Below are 19581 nucleotides of genomic sequence, written 5' to 3' on the forward strand. Positions count from 1 at the left end.
TCCTGATTCTCTTAAATCTCCAAGTGCTGGGACTACAGGAATGAGTGTGCTACCTTCCCTCACCCCAGCTCAGCTTCACATTTTAGAAAGCAAACTAAAACAAGATTCAAAGAGGACAGGTGATATAGTTGTCAGACTGTTCTGTGCAGTCTACACTGTACAGTTTTTAGGAAATATTAACTCCCAAAAGAAATTAAAATGTCTAAAAACTGATTACAGGCAGGTCTTAACTCAGAAATAGTACATGCTATTTATTCCAGTTACTAATTTAACATTATACAATTAAACACAAACTACAAAGCTATTATGAATTCTATAATTTTTTTAATTTTGTTATTTATGATTTTTGTGTTTATAATCTAGTAATTCATTTTTTAAAATATTTTTTATGTATGGGTGTTTGGGCTGCATGTACATCTGAAGGCATCAGATCCTTTGGGACTGGAGATATGGATTCAAACCTGAGTCCTCTGCAACAGTAGCCAGTAATCTTTAACTGAGCAATCTCTCCAGCCCTGGTAATTCATTTTTGCAGGTGAAATTCTTTTTCTGACCACTATACCTTGAAAATAAAAACTTACAAAATCTTTTGAATTAAAATGTAAGCTGCTAAATAGCAGTGACCATATCTCTTTGTAAATTCTTTATGTATCAACATCTAACACTATAGGTGTTTGCTTTTTTGTGCATACACACACATAAAAAGTCCTCAGTTAATACCTGCAAAGCTACCACCATCATCCCTAGAATAATTAAAACATTGACTGGTTTCTACTTCCATCTTTGCCTCACTAGTCTTTCCTTAACATACAGCCAGAATAATCAATTCTTTTACTAAGAGCCAGGTCATCCTACTCCTTTTTTGGGATGTCATGAAGGCTTTTCTTGTCATCAGAATAAGATCCTTATTGCCATTAACTTTGTCTTGAATTCCTTTGTCAAGTCTTGGGGGCCAAACCTATGGGTTGGTGAATGCTAGCCAAGAGTTCTTTCTACCTGAGCCAATTCTGCCTTTAACCTCACCTTTCTAGTCATCTATTACTATTTAACTGCAGTTTGTAAAGCTCTGCTTCTATTCAACATGACTTTCACCTTAGCTCAAATGCTATCTTTTCAATGCCATTCCCACTAAAGCTACAAACTACCCAATTACACTAACTGGTTTCCCCACAGGATTCTGACAAACCTGCTAACATGGTAAATAATTTATACTTATGATTGGCAGTCTCTGAAGACTCTGCATCCCAAGTGCTTAATACTGTACATTGAGCAAATATTTCAATAAATGAACCTATATATCCCACAATAGCTCAGTATAAAATTAGTGAATACAGCTTATGAAGTACATTTATCAGGGCTTAAAATGTTTACTAGGTCATGGAGCCTACTAAGTTGTCAGATTTGTAACTAAAACTAGATGCAGGTCCAAGTTAACTACTTATAAGGGGAGCTGACCACCGTGTGTGGGGGTGGCAGGACCTTGACCTTACTTCTCCAAAAGGTTCTGCCCATATGTGAGAACTCAACCGTGACATGTTTGTTGCAATCCTGTCATTTTGGTGCCTGAAAATGAGACAGTGAAACTTGAGAATTACTATGTACGTTTAGCATTCTCCATCAAGGGCTCTCTTCAATGATGGAAAACTGAAGTAGTTTTAAAAACCAAGTCAGTTTTTATTAGGGGTGCTTCAGAATAGTCACCTAGCTTATGTAGCACTCCTCCCTAAGCTTACTATAGCCAGCATTGCTTTATTATATTGTACAACTGTTCTAATAAGCAAATTCTGCTTGGTTCCTAGGTCAGACTTTAACATCATAAACCAATGAATAAAAATAAATTCATTTCAATCAGAATAGAGTACATTTGAGGATCACTGTGTTAAACTTCTTTAATATCAGTCTGATAATTTGATGGCCAATCTGAGAAACGTTTCTGTTTTAGGTACTTATAATTATCACATAATTTGATGTTAAATTATATGAAACAGAAATGTAGGTCTTTTTCTAAAACCTGTATGACACTCTTTAAGCAGTTCTGTGTGCCACTACTTAAAAATTATAAAGACACTCCAATCTTTTCCATTTATATTTCTATTATATCTGACTAGTATTTACACAATTTTGAACAAGTAGCTCTTATAGGGAAAAAAAAGGAGAACAGCTCTTTACAGTCTCAGAAATAGATCTTTCTCCAAATATTGAAAGTACTCACAAACTCTGAACAAATATGCCGAAGAAATATACCAGCCAACTTTGGTTATAAGCATTTAAAAAAATGAATCTAATTTTACTGTGGAGCTGTGGAAAGTTCTGCAATCTCCCAAACATGTCATCATTAGGTTAAAAACTCACCTCAGCAAAACAGTATTTATGATTCCATTTTATTGTTTTTAAGAATTAAACTGCCACCTCAGTAGTCTTAAGAGCAATTAATGAAACATACATACATTTAGACTTATGTCCGTCATAGACAGCTTCAAAGGCTTCCCTGAAATGCGCTGGGATTCACAACTTTTTCCTTAAGAACAAAAACACTTAACAGTAATCCTGTAAACTGTCTACCCACCCACCCTCATTCAATCAGCTGATGAATTCAAGTCTAACATTTAAAATTCTGTCTATTACAAGACACTCATCTGACCTGACTCCCAGTATAACACTTACTAACATAACTAAAATTGTCATTTAAACCTACAAGAATTCTCATAATGTGGGATTTTTGTCATGATACTGATTTTTTGGTCCAAAATACAGGCTAGGTGGTTTCTTACCACATCCAATCCCAGTAAATCTCAATACAAGAGCTTCTCATAAACAGTTAAGAAGCTCTTACATGAATCTGGCCATTTTCTAATTACATGAAACAAAGAGTTATTTGGATTGTAACAGTTAATATTTAAATAGCTCCTAAACAGGGATATGAAAAGGAATCAAGTTTGCACCAATCCAAGTACCTACAGTAATATGGCAGAAACACTCACCACCATGTCACACTACTTCACTCCCATGCTTCTAATAACAACAATTTCTCACTAGAAATAGTGCATGAGCAAACCAGACTCTCATTGCTATACGTGGGGGGAAATCACTTGCTCAAGAAAAGCTGTATTACTTATTTTTGGCCAGCCAAGGCTGAAATGGCCATTTATATTACTTCTTACTCCTGTGCTAAGTTCAGAAATGATTTTGCATCTGATCGTCCAACATGAGAATGTTCCTGTACTTGACAGAATAAAATGGTGAATTACCAATCAGTACTTTGTCAAAAATCAATGTTCTAAATTTATATACTACACACTATCTAATAAATGGTATTTGCATACTACACACCATGTTTATATTATGCACCATTGTAAGGAGGGAAGAAAAGCTTCATAAGGGTTTAGTCAATTCAAAGGATATATAATAATATCCTAAGAATGCTGACTTATACATAGGAAAGCTGTATAAACTGAGTGGTTATCTTCAGTGGACTCTAACAAGCCCCTATAATGCAAACACTGACTCCAAAGGCACCTTACATGGCACTGAAATTCACAATCTAATTATTACTTTTCTTTTGTCCAATTCAAAATTATCTGGTTGTCCTCACTATTGATTCTGTGCTACAATTTTAGAATGCTTTACAAAAGAAGGAGGAAGAATAAGAAATAAGAAATAAAATTTCAACTTAGAGGAAAAACTCACCACAGCAATAAAACCTGAGTAAATGCTAAGTTGTGATTTTATAAGAAACACCCTTTGCTAATACATCAGTCAAATTCCTCCACAGCACTCAAGTTGCAGTTAATAACCCCATAAACAAGAACACATTAAAACACAGAATCAAACTATGAAGAAATGCAGATTTAAATAAAGCCTAGTCAGCCCTAAGTATGTAGGTTAAGACAGTGAACATAGAACACAGTTCATCCAAATAACACATTTCTAACAATCCTATAAAGTGATATAATTTAAGAGTAAGTGTGACGGATCATGTGATTCTAACCACTCAGGAAAAAAGCATCAATGAGGACAGTATCTTATCCACAGCTTAGAGCCTGTATAAAGCCAGTCATTTTCCAGATGATTAGATTACACCGTTACAGGAATTCTGATGTATTCTGGCACTCCTGAGGCAGTCCAAAGACAAAAAGGAATCCAAGTACATAATTACTACCCCTTGAAATTTCAGTGCCTGAAACGTGAACTAATTCCCTATCATGTAACAGTCTGCCTGGTAACAATCCTAGTAGATTTTTACTTTTAGGACTTTAACTTTGGAAAATTAGTGGTAAAACATATGGTTTTTCAAAAAAAATTATGTGGTTGTACTTAAATTCACATAAAAACAGCATTTTTACAACCATTTTGAAATTTAATCCTTTTATATAGGTTAACAAAATGCATCACAAGAAAAACTAACATTGGATTTAATAAAAGCATTATTTTTTAAAATGAAACAGTGAAAAATTTTTAAATTTTATACAAATGGTCATTTCTGGGTCAATTTACCACACCAAAGTAACAGCTGCTAAGATACATGGTGCTCAACCGAGCCACTTATCTGCACTACAGTATTTGAAAGCAATCCCAAGGTCAAGATTTAAAACCATACAAGATTGTTTTATAGCCACTTCAAAAGAGGTATTTTTCCTTCCCCCAACAGTCAAAGCTAAATTAAAAGATTGACTAATTTAATCTTTTTCCTTGTTGTATCTTCAGTTCAAAACACTATTATCACTGGTAATATGGTCTGTATCTTGTCTGATCTGGATGATGTGGTCCAGGTAGTGGGGTTTGAGAAGGCGGGCCCTGCATTCGTGGAGGTGGTGGCGGCCCTCTTGGTGCAGGCCATATACCAGGACTCATTCCTCCTGGTTGTGTAAATGGAGGGCTCAGAGTTCCTTGATCTTCAGTAAACTGGGGTAAAGAGTTAGGATTGTAATGGTGAGGAGGGGGTGCAGTTACAGGTGGACCACCATGCTGAGGTGGGGGGGGTCCTGGAGGAGGATGATTCATATAAGGTGGCATCTGGGCAATAATATGTCCAGGGGGAGGGGTTATTGGTGGTGGAGCAGAGGTCATTGGTGGAGGTGGAGCTTGGCTATACACCAAGTGAGGAGTGCCTGCAGCCTGGGGAGGATGTGGCATTGGATGGCTTATTGGTGGTGGAGGAGGTGGGGGTGGTGCATAATGTTGCTGTGGAGGCATAATATGATGAGGGTGCGATACCACTGGTTGGCCCTGATATTCAGGATGATGGTGAGCAGGTGCTGGGGCAGGTGGTGGTTCTCTAGCACCTGAACTTGAGTCATCCTGAATAGGGACAGTTATTAAATTGCTGTGTTTTCTTGTTGAAATACGAAAGGTTTCCTGACTGACTGAACGAGGTGGAGGTGGAGCCATAGACAATTCTGCTGGAGGAGCACGAATATCCTCATGTGACTGATTATAGTGCTCATGTGGCACATGCTGCAAAGGAGGTGGTGGCATCATGATGTGCTGCTTTGGAGGAATATGGCTCAGATGATGCTTGTCTGGTGGCATTATGAAACGATCGGGGATTTCAGTTGGTGGCGGGGCAATAGGAGGATGAACATTCTCAAGTGAAGCACGGGTAACTGGCTTTCCAGCTCTCATATGGCGATGGTTGATATGAGCTTGTAAGTCTCTCTGAGACAGATATGTTCTCTTGCAACCTTGAACAATGCTACACATGAAGAGAGAGCCTCGTGTACACTGCTCAATCCGCTGCACAGGATCACTACAGCTGAACAGGAAGGGAAAAAGTTGATTAACTAAAAACAGATACAAAAGAGCACATTTATTTTAAACATTTTGCTTACTTTAAAAATGTTACACATTTGCAAAAATTAAAAAAATATTTAATTACTGTTAGTGAACCTTTAATCTTCCCTATTTGTCTCAAACATTAATCATTAGCATTTCTAACAGCCTGAGAATATTTTTTACTTCAAAACTCTGAATTGTACCACCAAAGAGAATGACTTAAGAGATTTATTTCCTCAAACTTAGAACTTATTAATTTTCTCTAACTATATTATGATCTGTCATTCACAACTATGGAATTCAAAGTTCAGTTGTCCCTTTGCCCACCCTCACTGTAGGGCTAGTGCTTTTGATGCTATTGTGCTTCTCATTTGTGGCCATTTTGTGTATTCCTAGCTTTTCTGCTATCTAATTTACTATACACTCAGAAACATCTCCATGTTAAACAGGTTGAAGTCTTCTTGCCTTTTGGATGATGCTTAAAAGCAGTAGTATATACTTTTTATACTAATTCTGGTTGCTAACTTTACTTCCTGAACTGGGTCTGAACAGGTTTCTCTCTAAACAGCTAAGGATTACATAGGTGAGGTGCATACTAGAACACATTTAGTTCTTAAAAACTAAATTTTGCTTTTAAATATTAATATTAGAACATCTATGTAAAAGAGACTATCTCTTAATGTTCACTACATGTGATGTTTCATCACATTTTTAAGCATATTTGCTATGTAATTTTAAAATGAATGTACACTGGGTTGGGAAGTAGGCATTAGAGAAAACAACCAACAAAGGCTATATATACATACTTCCAATTAGAATTAGAATTCTATAGAACCATTCCTTTTAACACAGCATATATTTTATAACCTGTAACTTTAAAAATCCAATGAAATATACCAAGAAAATTAGTTGTCATTGGGTCATAACAAATCAACCCTTTATTTCCTAGTAATATCCATTTCCTACACCATAATGGGGAAATCTTTCCTTATAGCTGTTCATACCTTCATTAGCAGTTACTACTACTGCTTGAGGTACTTTCAAGCATGGGTTTAGAGAAAAACCTGCTGCAAGTTAACCCAAGGAAGTTTAACTCCATTTTTCTCAAGGTTTCCTTATCAGAGGTTCTAAATTAATACAAATTCCATTTAATTCTAGAGCCATTCCCAAATAGACATTGTGCTGCATAACTTCAAGTCTATCATAATGTCATATCACTCAAGACATATTTGTTTTGTATATAGTAAGAACTTATATAGGCATAGTGTTTATTATATGCCAGATTCTACTGTTCCATCTATCCATTCACCCTCTTTTAATCTTAAAAATAATCCACCCAGGGAGCTTATAGACATAAAACCCAGCTTACATCACATAGCTAATAAATAGCAACACAGGGACTTGAACTAAAGCCTTCTAATCCTGGGGCCAGTGTGACAGCTCAGCAGGTAACGTGCTTTCTAAGCAAGCCTGCTAATCCAAGTTCTATCCCCAGAACATATGTAAAGTTGGAAGCAGAGAACTGACTCCACAAAATTGCCTTCTGACCCTTACACATGCTTATACCTCCACACATTATTCACATACAATTAGTAATTTTAAAAAGTGTTAATTCTAATTTTGGAAAGAGACTGTTCTCAATCACCAACCATACTATATTTGCTTCTGTGTCCCATTCAAACAAACAAAAACAATGGTTCTAGTTTCCAACACCATCCCTATGGTGCAAAAGAGATTTCATCATTTTAGCTACTCTGAATGGACCTACTCTGATGGAGCTACTCTCCATCTTGCAGAGAAGGCTAAAACCAACTCAGCCCGCATATCTGCATCCTTGCCTATTTCCATCCCTCCATAACCTTTAAACCGCCACTATTAGATAATTTAAAGACAACCATATCTTACCCTGGGCACATCTTATCTCCTTTTTTTTCATGTAAAATAGCACAGTCATAGCAAAAGACATGCTTGCATGGAATCTGTAGACAAAAATACCATAGTTAGGCATCCTAGAACAACTTAGAATATTTCAATAATAGTACCATCATCTACAGACAGAATGCACCCAGGAAATATTTAAATGAGGACTTATGATTATATACCAGTAGCAGTTAACAATTACTTTATTTGATTTTGTTTGTTTGTTTGTTTGGGGTTTTTTTTGAGACACAGTTTCTCTGTGTAGCCATGGCTGTCCTGGAACTCACTCTGTAGACGAGGCTAACCTCAAACTCAAGATATCTGCCTGCCTTTGCCTCCTGAGTGCTAGGATTAAAGATGTACACCAATGTCTGGCTTAATCAGAAGTTTTTTGAAAATGTTTAAAAAACTTTGGCTCTTTTCCCAATAAGTAAATATGTGCACATCTGCTAATGCTTTAGTCTGTATTTTTGGAGACAGGATTTCACATGTACCTCAGGTTGGCCTTAAACTATGGTGTATCTGAGGCAACGCCTTGATCTGATGATCCTTCTGCCTCAACCTTCAGAGTGCTAGGATTACAGGATTAGTCCACCTTGCCTGGCACCTGCTTCTATTTTCCGATAGATATGTGAACCTATCGATGTTGACTAGAGTCCCTGAAAGTTAAAAGCTCCTGAGAAAGAACACTAAATGTGTTTTATCTTACAGTGTTTTTCCTGAAACTACCCAAAAAAAGTAAAGAATAACTACATTAAATTCATTGTGTTATAAAACAGAAGTTTTGTACATATGTTTTAAAATTAGTTAGAAAAAATAGTAAGCTATACTTTATTTGTACTTACCATTCTTCCATAGACTTTAATAGGCAATCCACATTTGTCACAGAAATGAACTGGTGTATCATCCTTTTCACCTAAGATGTTTATCTGTTGAAATAATTAAAATTTCCTCTTAAAGCAATTTTGAAAATTGTACTCATCAATTCACACAGTGAAATGGTTAGAATTTTTTAACAGTTGTTACTACAAACAGAAATAAAAGCTGCTTTGTGTAACTCTGCTTGTTTTCCTTCTTAAATAGTGGCTGCTGATTTTACTTGGTTTACTGAAAATTACCTTAAATTATTTTTGGAGATGTAGAAACAAGCAAGTTTCTACATGGACTTATGTGTGCTAAAAGTTACAGACACACTAAAAATTCATACTAGTACTTAATGCTTAATTTCTCATTTTTAGTTATACCTTAAAATCCCAAAACAGGTGTCCTGGAAATCTTCGCTGATTTCCAAAGAGTTCGCCTCCTTTACAGTCATACCGCTGTTCTTCATTGTAATCAAATCCTTCTGAAAGAAAAAAAATTATGTTACATTTTTCCAAATTCAAATTTCATTTTTAAAGTATATTTACATGACAAAATAGACCTATTTACTGAAAAATGTTTCTGATGATCTAAGAACATGAAAATCAAAACTAGTTTAAAATGCCAGCTGATCCTGGTGATCATCTAGTCCATGTCTAGTATTTTACAGAGGACAATATACACTGGATATGGAAACCACCATATAAGCTTAGTGGCAGGGCCAAGAACAGACTTGTAAGAGTCTCTTATTCAATGCTCTTATCAACTCCCTACACTGTCTCTATTATAACCTCACCAATTACCACCATCATGTTCACTGCACAAATTTTAAAGATACTATTCTAAACCACCTACAAAAGTGTTATCAGGCTACAAGAGACTGATTTGATTGCCAAAGGACATAATGAATTCTACAGTCTTTTTATGACTTCCCCCTCAAAGTAAGAATGGTTTCAGAAATAAAAGATGAATACACTTGATCCTTTTAGCTAAAGCCTCTCCCTAGTCAACAACCCAAACCAGTATCTGTTCCTTTGGAGCATATATATCATGTAACAGGACACTTGGAATATCAAATGGTCTGAATATCTCTAGTCTAATTAAAAAGTTGATGGCAAGCCTCTCAAGCAAAACAACATAAACCAACAAACAGTCTAATGGGAATTCCAGTAGCATCCAATTATCTAAGTAAAGCTAAGAAGACAAAAATACCACCGGGAGGTGGTGGCACACAGCTTTAATCCTAGCACTTTGGAGGCAGAGGCAGGTACATCTCTGAGTTCGAGGCTGGCCTAGTCTACAGAGCAAGTTCCAGGCCAGCCACAGTTACACAGAGAAATCCTGTCTCATATAACCAAAATAAATAAATAAATAAATAAATAAAAATATCACTCTAAGGCGCCAAGGTTCTCGAGACTCTAGAACTGGTAAACAGAGTGGCCAAAGCACACACATTTTGTGCATAGCTACTCGTGTGTACACATAGATCCACACAAAGTCAAGCCAGTTTTTAAAGCTGACATAGCACTATTTTTACTTCCAAGACAGGATTTCTCTGTGTAGCCCTGGCTGTCCTGGAACTCACAGAAATCCACCTGCCTCTGCCTCCTGAGTGCTGGGATTAAAGGCATGTACCACCATCACCCAGGTGCACTACACTTTTTAATTAATCCCAACAAAACTATATAGTTCAAAGTCATGAAGTTCTTATAAGTGACAACTGAGTGCCCCTAAGCTCTCATATGACACATTTAAACTTCATAAAAACTGGGGTCATTAAAATTCAAGCTAAAGAAAATCAACATGTCTAACCCAGAAATTATTGAGGTCAGTGGTCTAGGGAAACCAAACTACTTTTCAGAGTAGCACAAGCTGTTCTCTTATCATTAAGCATGTATTTACAGTTATCATACCTGTATCTGAAACTCCATTTTGATCAATTTTAGAAAAAGAGTATTTTTTAAATTCAAAATTCAAAAATATCTTTTCAGTTTGCTCTTTTATGAGAGCAATAGTAGTTCCCTATAAAAGGGGCTATCTGGCTTTGGGATGTGGGTGAAATGCCTAGAGGAAAATGCTGTGGGACAGCAGTAAATATGTATTGCTCTCATTGTTAATAAAAAGCTACTGGCTCATAGCTAGGCAGGATCTGGGAGCAGAGAGAATGATGAGAAGGGCAGAGTCAGAAGAGTTGCCAGCCAGGCAGAAAGGAAGCAGGACATGCAGGAGGTAAAAGCCATGAGCCTCAGAACAACACACAGATTAATAGAAATGGGTTAATTTAAGTTGTAAGAGTTAGTTAGTAATAAGCCTGAGCTATCGGCCAAGCTTTTATAATTAATAAGTCTCTGAGAGGTTATTTGGGAGCCAACAGTCCCAACGAAAATCTCCGCCTCCAGGAAGTAAGTGTAGAAAGGGGAATTTGGCTTTTTTTTTTTTTTTTTTTGCACTTTGATTATAAAAAAGTATATTATATGTAGTTAAAAAATAATTTACAAAAGGTCAACATGGGTGGGGAAGCCTAGATTACACTAGTACAGTAGCCACATCAACTGCTGTACTCGGCCTTTGCTCAGCTGAACATATCCCAACTCACTACTGTAATTTATAACATTTTAACTTCAACTCTACTACTTTAGTATACAGTAAAGATATGTTATAAAGGACAACGAAAGCAGTTTGGTTTTGAAAAGAACAGAATTTAGGAGTAAGACAGGTCCTCCTAGAACTTGAATGCATGCTAACAGCAAGATTTCCATTCTGGAAGGAAAAACAGATTACCCAATATTTGGGGAGCTAGTAAACTGTTTTGGATAAAAATTAAAAAAGCAAGACCTCATTTTAAAAAAATGTATTATCTATAAATGTTTTAAAACATGGGCCAATAAACTGTTGCTACAAATGGTTACATAGTACAAATTTTAGGCTTTTTAGGTCATATCAATCTACTCCATTTTGCCATGATAGTGGGAAAGCAGCCATAGGCAATACTCAACTGAATAGTAATTTACTTTTTTAAAAAAGGAATCAAATTTGACTCATAGGCCAGTTTGCTGACTTCTAATAAATGAGAAGACAGAAAAGTGAAAGAGCAAACTCTAGTCAACTGACTACTTAAAGTGTTCAAGTTCTTTACAGTAATATTTTATACATAAAATTCAAAAGATAAATGAACTACAGACATTTAACATTGCCACTTTTACAAAGAACTCAAAAGCTAAGAGAAAGGCACCAATCAAAACCATATGACGTGGGGTTGGGGATTTAGCTCAGTGGTAGAGTGCTTGCCTAGCAAGTGCAAGGCCTGGGGTTCAATCCTCAGCTCCACAAAAACAAACAAACAAACAAACAAACAAAAACAACAACAAAAAAAAAACCCATATGACGTAACTCAGACAAGAAATGGCTAATACTGCAAAAAGACATTCATACACTTATGGGTCTGTCATGGGCACAGTGGCTCTTGCCTGTGATAACAGCATTCAGAAGGCTGAAGCAGCAAAACTGCTCAAGTTCAAGGACAAAGGCCCTGCCTCAAAAAATGTTTATTAATAATCAGAAATATTGATGTGTGTGAGTATAAACCAACAAACCCTTTCTGAAGACTAATTTAGCAGGATCTGATAAATTCTAAAATGTTTAAGTCAAGTCTTTAATTTTTTTTTTTTTTTAATTTGTTGTGGACATGATATGGGGGCATAGGTTTGCAGTGTGCCAGGGAAGGTCAGAACTTCTGGGTGTCAGTTCTCACCTTCCTCTTTTATATTAGTTCTAGGGATGGACAGAAGTCACCAGGCTTATGTGGCAATTGTCCTCACTCACTAATCTTGCCATCCTCCAAATCAAATTTTTAATGTTCATATTACAATAGTTACAGTCAAACAAATAACTAGAAAAAAGTTGAAACACCTGAGACTATTCATTTGTTTGAGACAGGGTCTGGCATCAAACTACAATCCTCTTGCCTCAGCTTCCTACATGCTGGGATTGCTAGCATGAGTCACCACACCTGACTAAACTATGCACACACACACCCCCAAACCTTTTTGTTTATTCTAGACAAAGATTCTGTGTAGCCCTGGCTTTCCTGGAACTCACTATGTACCTCAAACTCAGAGATCTGCCTCCCTCTGCTTCCCAAGTGCTGGGATAGAGGCATGGGCCATCACCGATCTTACTTTAAAAAATCTTAACAGACATTAGCTTTGGAGAGGACTGTACAAACAAATTTTACTTTTAATGTAATGCTCTCTGCAATATTGATTAGATTCTTTGGAAAGGTCATAAGGGGGCTTATAAAGGGAGAAAAAAAGATTAGAAAATAAAGTGTGTAAGGTTAAAATTTTAAAATAGGTTTAAGTAAATAAAACCAAATAGATTAATTGGTGTACTCAGATAAAACAACACAACTGTTAAATGTCTTGTTTAAACAAGTTACCTTCATCACCTGGTGGGGCCTTTGCAGGCATCCTGCTAATATTCCTTTGAGTTCGAGGTGCAGGTTTAACTTTGTTGGCTTGTTTGGAGATAAGTTTTATGGGAATTCTTCTGCGAACATCAAGACCACCCAAGGATCCAGAACTATTAGTGCCTTGTAACTCATTGTCTATATGAATGGAAAAAAAGAAGTTGTAATTTCTTTTACTTTTCTTCTTGAAAAGTGTTCTACAAGTATAAAGATAAAATCAATATCAAACAATAAATTAAAGATCTTGGTTATGATTTTAAATACCAGACTGACCTAAGTGTAACTCTGCTAATGTTCTTTATTTGGGGTAAACCTTTAAAGCTATGATTTTGGTTACCCTTTTTTGAGACATGGAACCCTTTCAAAAGTTGATAAAAGTTAAAGAATCTTTATCACTTCCTAGAACTTTGAACAATAAAAATTCCCATATAATTCCATAGTAGTTTACAGAAACAAAATATGCATGAAGGAGCTGGAGATGGTTCAGCGGTTAAGAGCACTAGCTGTTCTTCTAGAGGACCCAGATTCAATTCCTAGCACCCACATAGCAGCTCATAACTGCCTGAAACTCCAGTTTCAGAGAAGCTGACACACTCATACATGTACATACAATAAATAAAATAAAAATGCAAGGAAAGAAACCTCTGACACAAATTTTAATAGATTTTTTTAATTATAAAGAAAAAACAAAACTGTCTCTATATATGTGTCTAATAATTAAACATGCAAAGTGTCCACTCAGTAAACTTAGTAATAAAGACAAATAATAAAATTAGAAATCCAATATTCAATCTGATATGTATTTGAAAATTGTTTTAATTTTGGTGTGTGCGCATGTGGGCACATGCCTGTGAGTGCAGTTGGAGCCACAGTGGATATGTGCAGGTCAGAAGACAACTGTGGGAGTTGGTTCTCCCTTCCTACCATGAGGCCCAGATGTTGAATTCCAGTCCTCCTAAGGTCTTTCTTTACCTGCTAAGTCATCTTGCTGGCCTATGCGTTGGTTTTAAACAGGTAATTTTTCCTTTAAGCGTTAACATTTTTTTTTTCTAAAAAGTATTCAAGGGATCTACAAAATTATACCATTTAATAGAACACATAGTGTGCATTACTTGTGTTATAACATTTCTAGAGACGGGTAACTGATATCTTTAGTGTCAACACTGCAATGGAAAACTGTATTTAGATTTAGGTCTCAACAATTGAAACTTTCTAATCTTTAAAAATCTTATCATCTATGGAATAAAAAAGAATTCTTGTCCATGATAATAGGTACATTATTTCACAGGATTGACTCATATAAAACTTTACTTTTTCAAGTACATAAAGATATGTAACACAAAAATATTTAATTTTACCTTAAGACAAAAAGGGAAATGCTTAAAAATAGGAAATGCAAATGTAACTTTTAAACTGTAATGTTTTAAACACAAATAAATTAACAGAATTCCTGCAAGAATTACAATTAAAACTTATAGCCAAACTGTCCACATTAAATTTGGTAAAGCCAAATGTAATTCAAAATGGGTTTCAATGATTAAACATCTGTCGACTTTCTACTCTTGTAACAGGGAACTCCTCTTAAAATTTTTCATGGAAAGAGGATTACATGAATAGCTACAATCTTGAATAAAATAAACCCAGTTTGATCAACCTTTAAGACTGCACTAAAATGGAATGTCTGTTCATGTATTTCAGCAGTCTTCACTGCACTTGCTCATTCATATAGAAGTACCTTCCAGCTGTAGAGATATGCCCTTTTTCCCTTGCATGAAAACTAAGTTGTTGCCCTTAGGATATCTTAGTGATGTTACCTTAGTGAATGAAAACAGAACACTTTATCTGCATCTTTCAACTACCTCACACAACTGAATCTCCATTATTTGAACAGCCAGCCTAGCCCTTTCAAGAGCCTGCTATTTGTGTGTGTGTGTGTATGTGTGTGTGTGTGTGTGTGTGTGTATGTGTGTGTGTATTTTTATTTCATGTGCATTTGTGTTTTGCCTGCATGTATGTCTGTGTGAAGGTGTCTGCTCCCCCTGAAACTAGAGGCAGTTATGAGCTGCTATGTGGGTGCTGGGAACTGAACCTGGGTCTTGTGGAAGAGCAGCCAGTGCTCTTAACTGCTGAGCCATCTCTCTAGCCCAGAGTCTGCTCTTTTTTTTTTGTTTGTTCTTTTGTTTTTTGAGACAAGGTTTTTCTGTGTAGTCCTGGCTGTCCTGAAACTCTGCTGTTTCTTTGTAAAGCTACTGTTTGCTTCACAGATTTCAAGTGACAACATTCTGGGGTTTGTTGGGGGCTTTTAAAAATTAAGAATAAAAATGTAACATACAAGTTGTTGCATATATATAGCATCAAAACAACAACACACAAAAAGAAATGTCTGGACATTACATAAGTGATAAAAAGAATAATTGGCCACTAAATGTGAATCTACCTTTAAATGTGGTAACACTTTATTATATAGTTTCAAAAACAATACACTGGCTGCTCTTCCAGAGGACTAGGTTCGATTCCCAGCATTCAGCATGGCAGCTTACAACTGTCTGTAACTCTAATTCCAGGGAATCTGATACTCTCACAAAGACATCCGTACAGGCAAAACACCAATGTACATAAGAAAAAAGAAAAATAAGGAAAAAGATTTTTAAAAAAGAGCCAAGGTATTGGTAGAAACTATCTGAGGTACTGAAGATCCTGGGTTCAGGTCGCCAGCATCCACCTCTCAAAAAAGAATGAAACAGCATTTTACAAAATTTGTGTTACTTTTACCTAAGTGCTAACTAACTCTTATAACAACCAAAGAATGAATCAAGTGTAGGTAGGGTCTTATTGACCTGAGCACTTCTGTGACCTGGAAGCATGTGGACAGGGCTACCCTAGCAGGAGTTCCAAGGGCATCACCTTTCTCTGCTTCCCTCCACCTCAGAGGGCCCTTGGGTTTGCCTGGCTTCCTCTGTGCTCTCAGCCCAGTGCTGACACTTCTGCAATCCAGAGAAACACTAAATAAAGCAATACTTGTTTGCAAAGAAAGAGAGAAAGAGGGAAGGAGGGAAGGAGATTGATTTCTGGAGTTGTTTTGGGTTTTTTTCCTGGCAAAATTTCAATACTTCTTTACAAGCCCTCTTGATCCTTTGACATTAAAAATATTATTCTGGGCTGGAGAGATGGCTCAGCAGTTAATTGGCCATTTAATGTGAATCTACCTTTAAATGTGGTAATAGTTTCAAAACAATACACTGGCTACTCTTCCAGAAGACCTGGGTTCGATTCCCAGCACCTACATGGCAGCTCACACGGGTCTGTAACTCAAGTTCCTCACAAAGACATGGGTCAAACACCAATGCATATACAAATTTTTAAAAATTTAAAAATTAGGGCTGGAGAGATGGCTTAGTGGTTAAGAGCATTGAATGCTCTTCCAGAGGTCCTGAGTTCAAGTCCCAGCAACCACATGGTGGCTCACAACCACCTGTAATGAGATCTGGTGTCCTCTTCTGACATGCAGGGACACATGCAGGCATAACACTATATATACAATAAATAAATAAATTTAAAAAAATTAAAAATTATTATTCTGAGAAGCCTATTCAGTCAGGAAATCATCAATTAAATAGCTAACTGGCATATCTAGATTTGCCAAGGGCTCTGTGATTCAAACAGTTTTCAAATTTGTATTTATGAGTCTTGTAAAAGTTTGAGTCTTTTGCTTAGTTTGAATTTTTCCCTCAAAATGTGCAGCAATCAACACTAGAACATTAAGATAACTGTCTCATAAGTAATTTAAAACTGCCGATTTAAGTAGAAATTTAAGTAGAAATCTAGCTAGCTTATTATTAGTGATTATTTTGTTAGAATGATTTCTATCTCCCCAGGCACCCTTATTAATAACTTAGAACTGGGGTATTTTATGCACGCAGTGCCAAGATGCTCTAGTGAGAAACGCCGTTTTTCTCAATTCTCTCACACACTTCCACAGACCAATCCATGAGCAGCTCTTAAGATTCTCCACCGAAATATTTGAAATTGCCCATTGTCTGTGCTCTGCCCCAAGTTTCCCCCATAGCCTTGCTGGGGATTGAACTCAGGACCTGTGTCAGCTAGGTAAGTGTTCTATCATTGAGCTACCCTTTCACTATACTGAGCCTTCCTCTGGGCCACTGCAACTATCGCCTAAATTATTTATTTACTCCTATTCTTCCTCTCTTACACCATTCTCCATAGAAGAGCTGGGATTATTTTTAAAATATTATGCTCCTAGTTTTATTCAACTGCTTCATAACCACTTAAAATTCAACCCTTTACCATGATTCTCAAATTCACAAACAAGGTAACTTGTGTTTTCCTTCCCTTCTCAACTGAGGGCTCTCCCTCTTGCTAACTAGACCACAGACATTTGGCATTCTCTATATCTTCTTACCATTCCAAAAACACCTTTCCCTGGCATTCTCTGAAATTTCTACTCCATAAGCACCTATTTTCTTAAAGTACTCACCACAATCTGTAAGCGGTTTTTAAAAAAGAAACCAATCTGCCTGCCCCTTTTGATAGAATGTAAACTGGAAGGCAAGGACGCAGCCGTATTGTTTACGTATTCCAAGCCTACGACTATCTGCAGGCAATTATATAATTAAGCAGTTATTTGAGGGCTGAGGACTTCTCTGTCAACTCTTAAAAGAAAAAGCCTTTTCCCCCTGCTTGTCGGAAGCACTCAAAGCCAAGTGCACTCATTCAATAACTAAGAACAAGAAAACGAAGCCCGCAGAAACAAACTTTGAAGCCACTACTACTTGAAATATGCGATGGAAATGTCTTGATCTTAAATTTTTTTGTATTTCCCCAAAATTTGCGAAAGGGCACGGCCGAAGGGCTTTGGGTTTAGAAAAGATGCTCCACCTAAAACTTCGAAAACTATATCCGACTCTTTTCTCTAGCCTCTAGTCCATGAAAACCCAAAGAGACCAATAACCACAGAGGGTGACCACTGCAGCCAGCTACCCGAAGCTGGGAGGCAGTAGGAAGTCTCCAACCTACTCTCTCCCAGCGTCCGGACGCTTCTCCAATTCCGAAAGTGGGGTCCACCCGCTTATTTCCCCAGCACAAAGTGCAGAGCAACCGGAATGAGCAGAGGGTGGGGTGGAGAAACGAACTGGCACCCTCCCGTTCCCAACAAGCCTGCGCGGAGCAGTGTCCGCAGAGCGAGGTCAGCAGCACCGCAGAAGCAGTGCTGCCGGTCTCGAGGATGGAGGTACCGCTCCGAAAGGTAGGCCGGGGAGCAGGAGGCCCAGCCCGGGACCGGGTCTGTAAGCTTGCTTCCTCTCCGCCACGTCCCGGCGCAATGGGGCAAGAGTAGCCCCTTGTGCCCGCTGGGAGACCAGTCCCACACGAACCAAGGGGGCACGAAACCAGGACCCCCGCTGCCTCCGCCTCCTTACCAGTGTGATCCATGATTCGGCTCGCAGGGCACAGTGGGAGCGGAAGTGAGTCGCTCCAGAGTCGCATAGAACGCGTGCGCTCTACCTTCCGGAGCCCAAAGGCGGAAGTGCGCTCGGATCGCTTGCATGGGGTTCCCTCCCTCGTCGCCGCTGCCGCCTGACTCCGGTGAGGGAGTCAGCCTTAGCCAGAACTGAGGCAGAAAGAGCGGGGACGCGAGGACTTCGGTGTCAAGACTGCTAATGCGCCCTGGAGGCGGCAGCCTTCAGCAGTATGAAGGACACCTATTACTGTTGGAAAGCAACAGGAACCAGAGGGAAGCGCGGCGGGCAGGTAAGCCGCTGCCCGCCCCCGAGGCGCGAGGCCTTCTGGGATTTGTAGTTCGCCGATGCCGGCCGGCCAGCCGGCCGGCCCAGAGCGCAGACTCAGCGGTTGGGCTGGTCCCACCCCAGCAGGCGCAGTAACGGTTTAGAATGCCCCGGAATCCGCCGCTGGGTGTAAGAAAGTGTTAACACGCGCGCTTCGTAGGTGCCCGAGGGAAGCTGGGACAGCGGCGGTTCTCCGCCCGGGAGGGAGGCAAGGTTCTCATTGTCTAATCATGCTTTGTCCTGACGATTCCCAACACCCACCCGGCAGGCGGGTTTTCCCTGACCCTTACCGAAGTTTCTCAGCTGAAACGCGTGTACGGTGCTGACTACCACGGGCGCCGCGAACCCCTGCTAAAACTAAAGGGAGTACCAGGAGGTCCCTGTCTGTCGGGGACGTGGAACAATGGTGTGCAGATGGGGTGAAGGAATGAAGATGGGACTGGAGAGTGGGGAGCGTTAAGGCTTGGCGGGAAGGGAGAAGTGAGAAAGGACAGGCCTGGACCGAGGAAGAGAGAGTTACCACAACAGTCAGTACCTAGTTCCAGTTCTTGGTCCCTGGGGTCTGTGGTTGCTGTTTTCATCTTGCTCAGCCAAAACAAAAGAAAATGTCAAAGGCAGTTGCTGTGGATCTTCAGAGCACCCACCTCGCAGATTTGGCTCATATAGATCTGCCTTCTCCAGCCCTTTACACTTGAAGCTCTCAGATGAATAGAAAGGAGCACAATTAGTGCACAACATCAGCCCAGGAGTCAAGGGATT

The 19581-nt window shown here is 38.4% G+C and overlaps 2 protein-coding genes across 6 annotated transcripts in view; one reads left to right on the forward strand and one right to left on the reverse strand.

Moving 5' to 3' along the window:
• Positions 1 to 1836: 1836 nt before the first annotated feature.
• Cbll1 (Cbl proto-oncogene like 1) lies at positions 1837 to 19390 on the reverse strand. 4 transcript variants are annotated; one of them, XM_036206125.1, is made up of 6 exons: positions 18457 to 18525; positions 13001 to 13159; positions 8937 to 9037; positions 8538 to 8621; positions 7678 to 7751; positions 1837 to 5752 (listed from the first exon to the last, which is right to left on the reverse strand). In XM_036206125.1, exons 1-6 carry the CDS (start codon positions 18521 to 18523, stop codon positions 4720 to 4722), a joined length of 1518 nt encoding a protein of 505 aa, XP_036062018.1. In that variant the 5' UTR covers positions 18524 to 18525; the 3' UTR covers positions 1837 to 4719. The 4 variants fall into 4 exon arrangements, with proteins under 4 accessions (XP_036062018.1, XP_036062020.1, XP_036062017.1 ...); XM_036206127.1 differs by lacking the exon at positions 18457 to 18525 and adding an exon at positions 19358 to 19390 and having other exon boundaries at positions 1838 to 5752; positions 12992 to 13159; XM_036206124.1 differs by having other exon boundaries at positions 1838 to 5752; positions 8937 to 9034; positions 12992 to 13159; positions 18457 to 18544.
• LOC118595502 (40S ribosomal protein S6-like) overlaps positions 18392 to 19581 on the forward strand; it is a 101766-nt gene continuing 100576 nt past the window's right edge. For both annotated transcript variants that reach the window (XR_004946529.1, XM_036206128.1), the window contains exon 1: positions 18392 to 18787. Coding sequence is in view for 1 of the 2 variants with exons in the window: in XM_036206128.1 (XP_036062021.1) it covers positions 18728 to 18787 (60 nt within the window). In the remaining variant the exon portion in view is untranslated. The remainder of the gene's footprint in view (positions 18788 to 19581) is intronic.

The sequence above is a fragment of the Onychomys torridus genome, chromosome 14, assembly GCF_903995425.1.
Source record: "Onychomys torridus chromosome 14, mOncTor1.1, whole genome shotgun sequence".
Taxonomy (NCBI): Eukaryota; Metazoa; Chordata; class Mammalia; order Rodentia; family Cricetidae; genus Onychomys; species Onychomys torridus.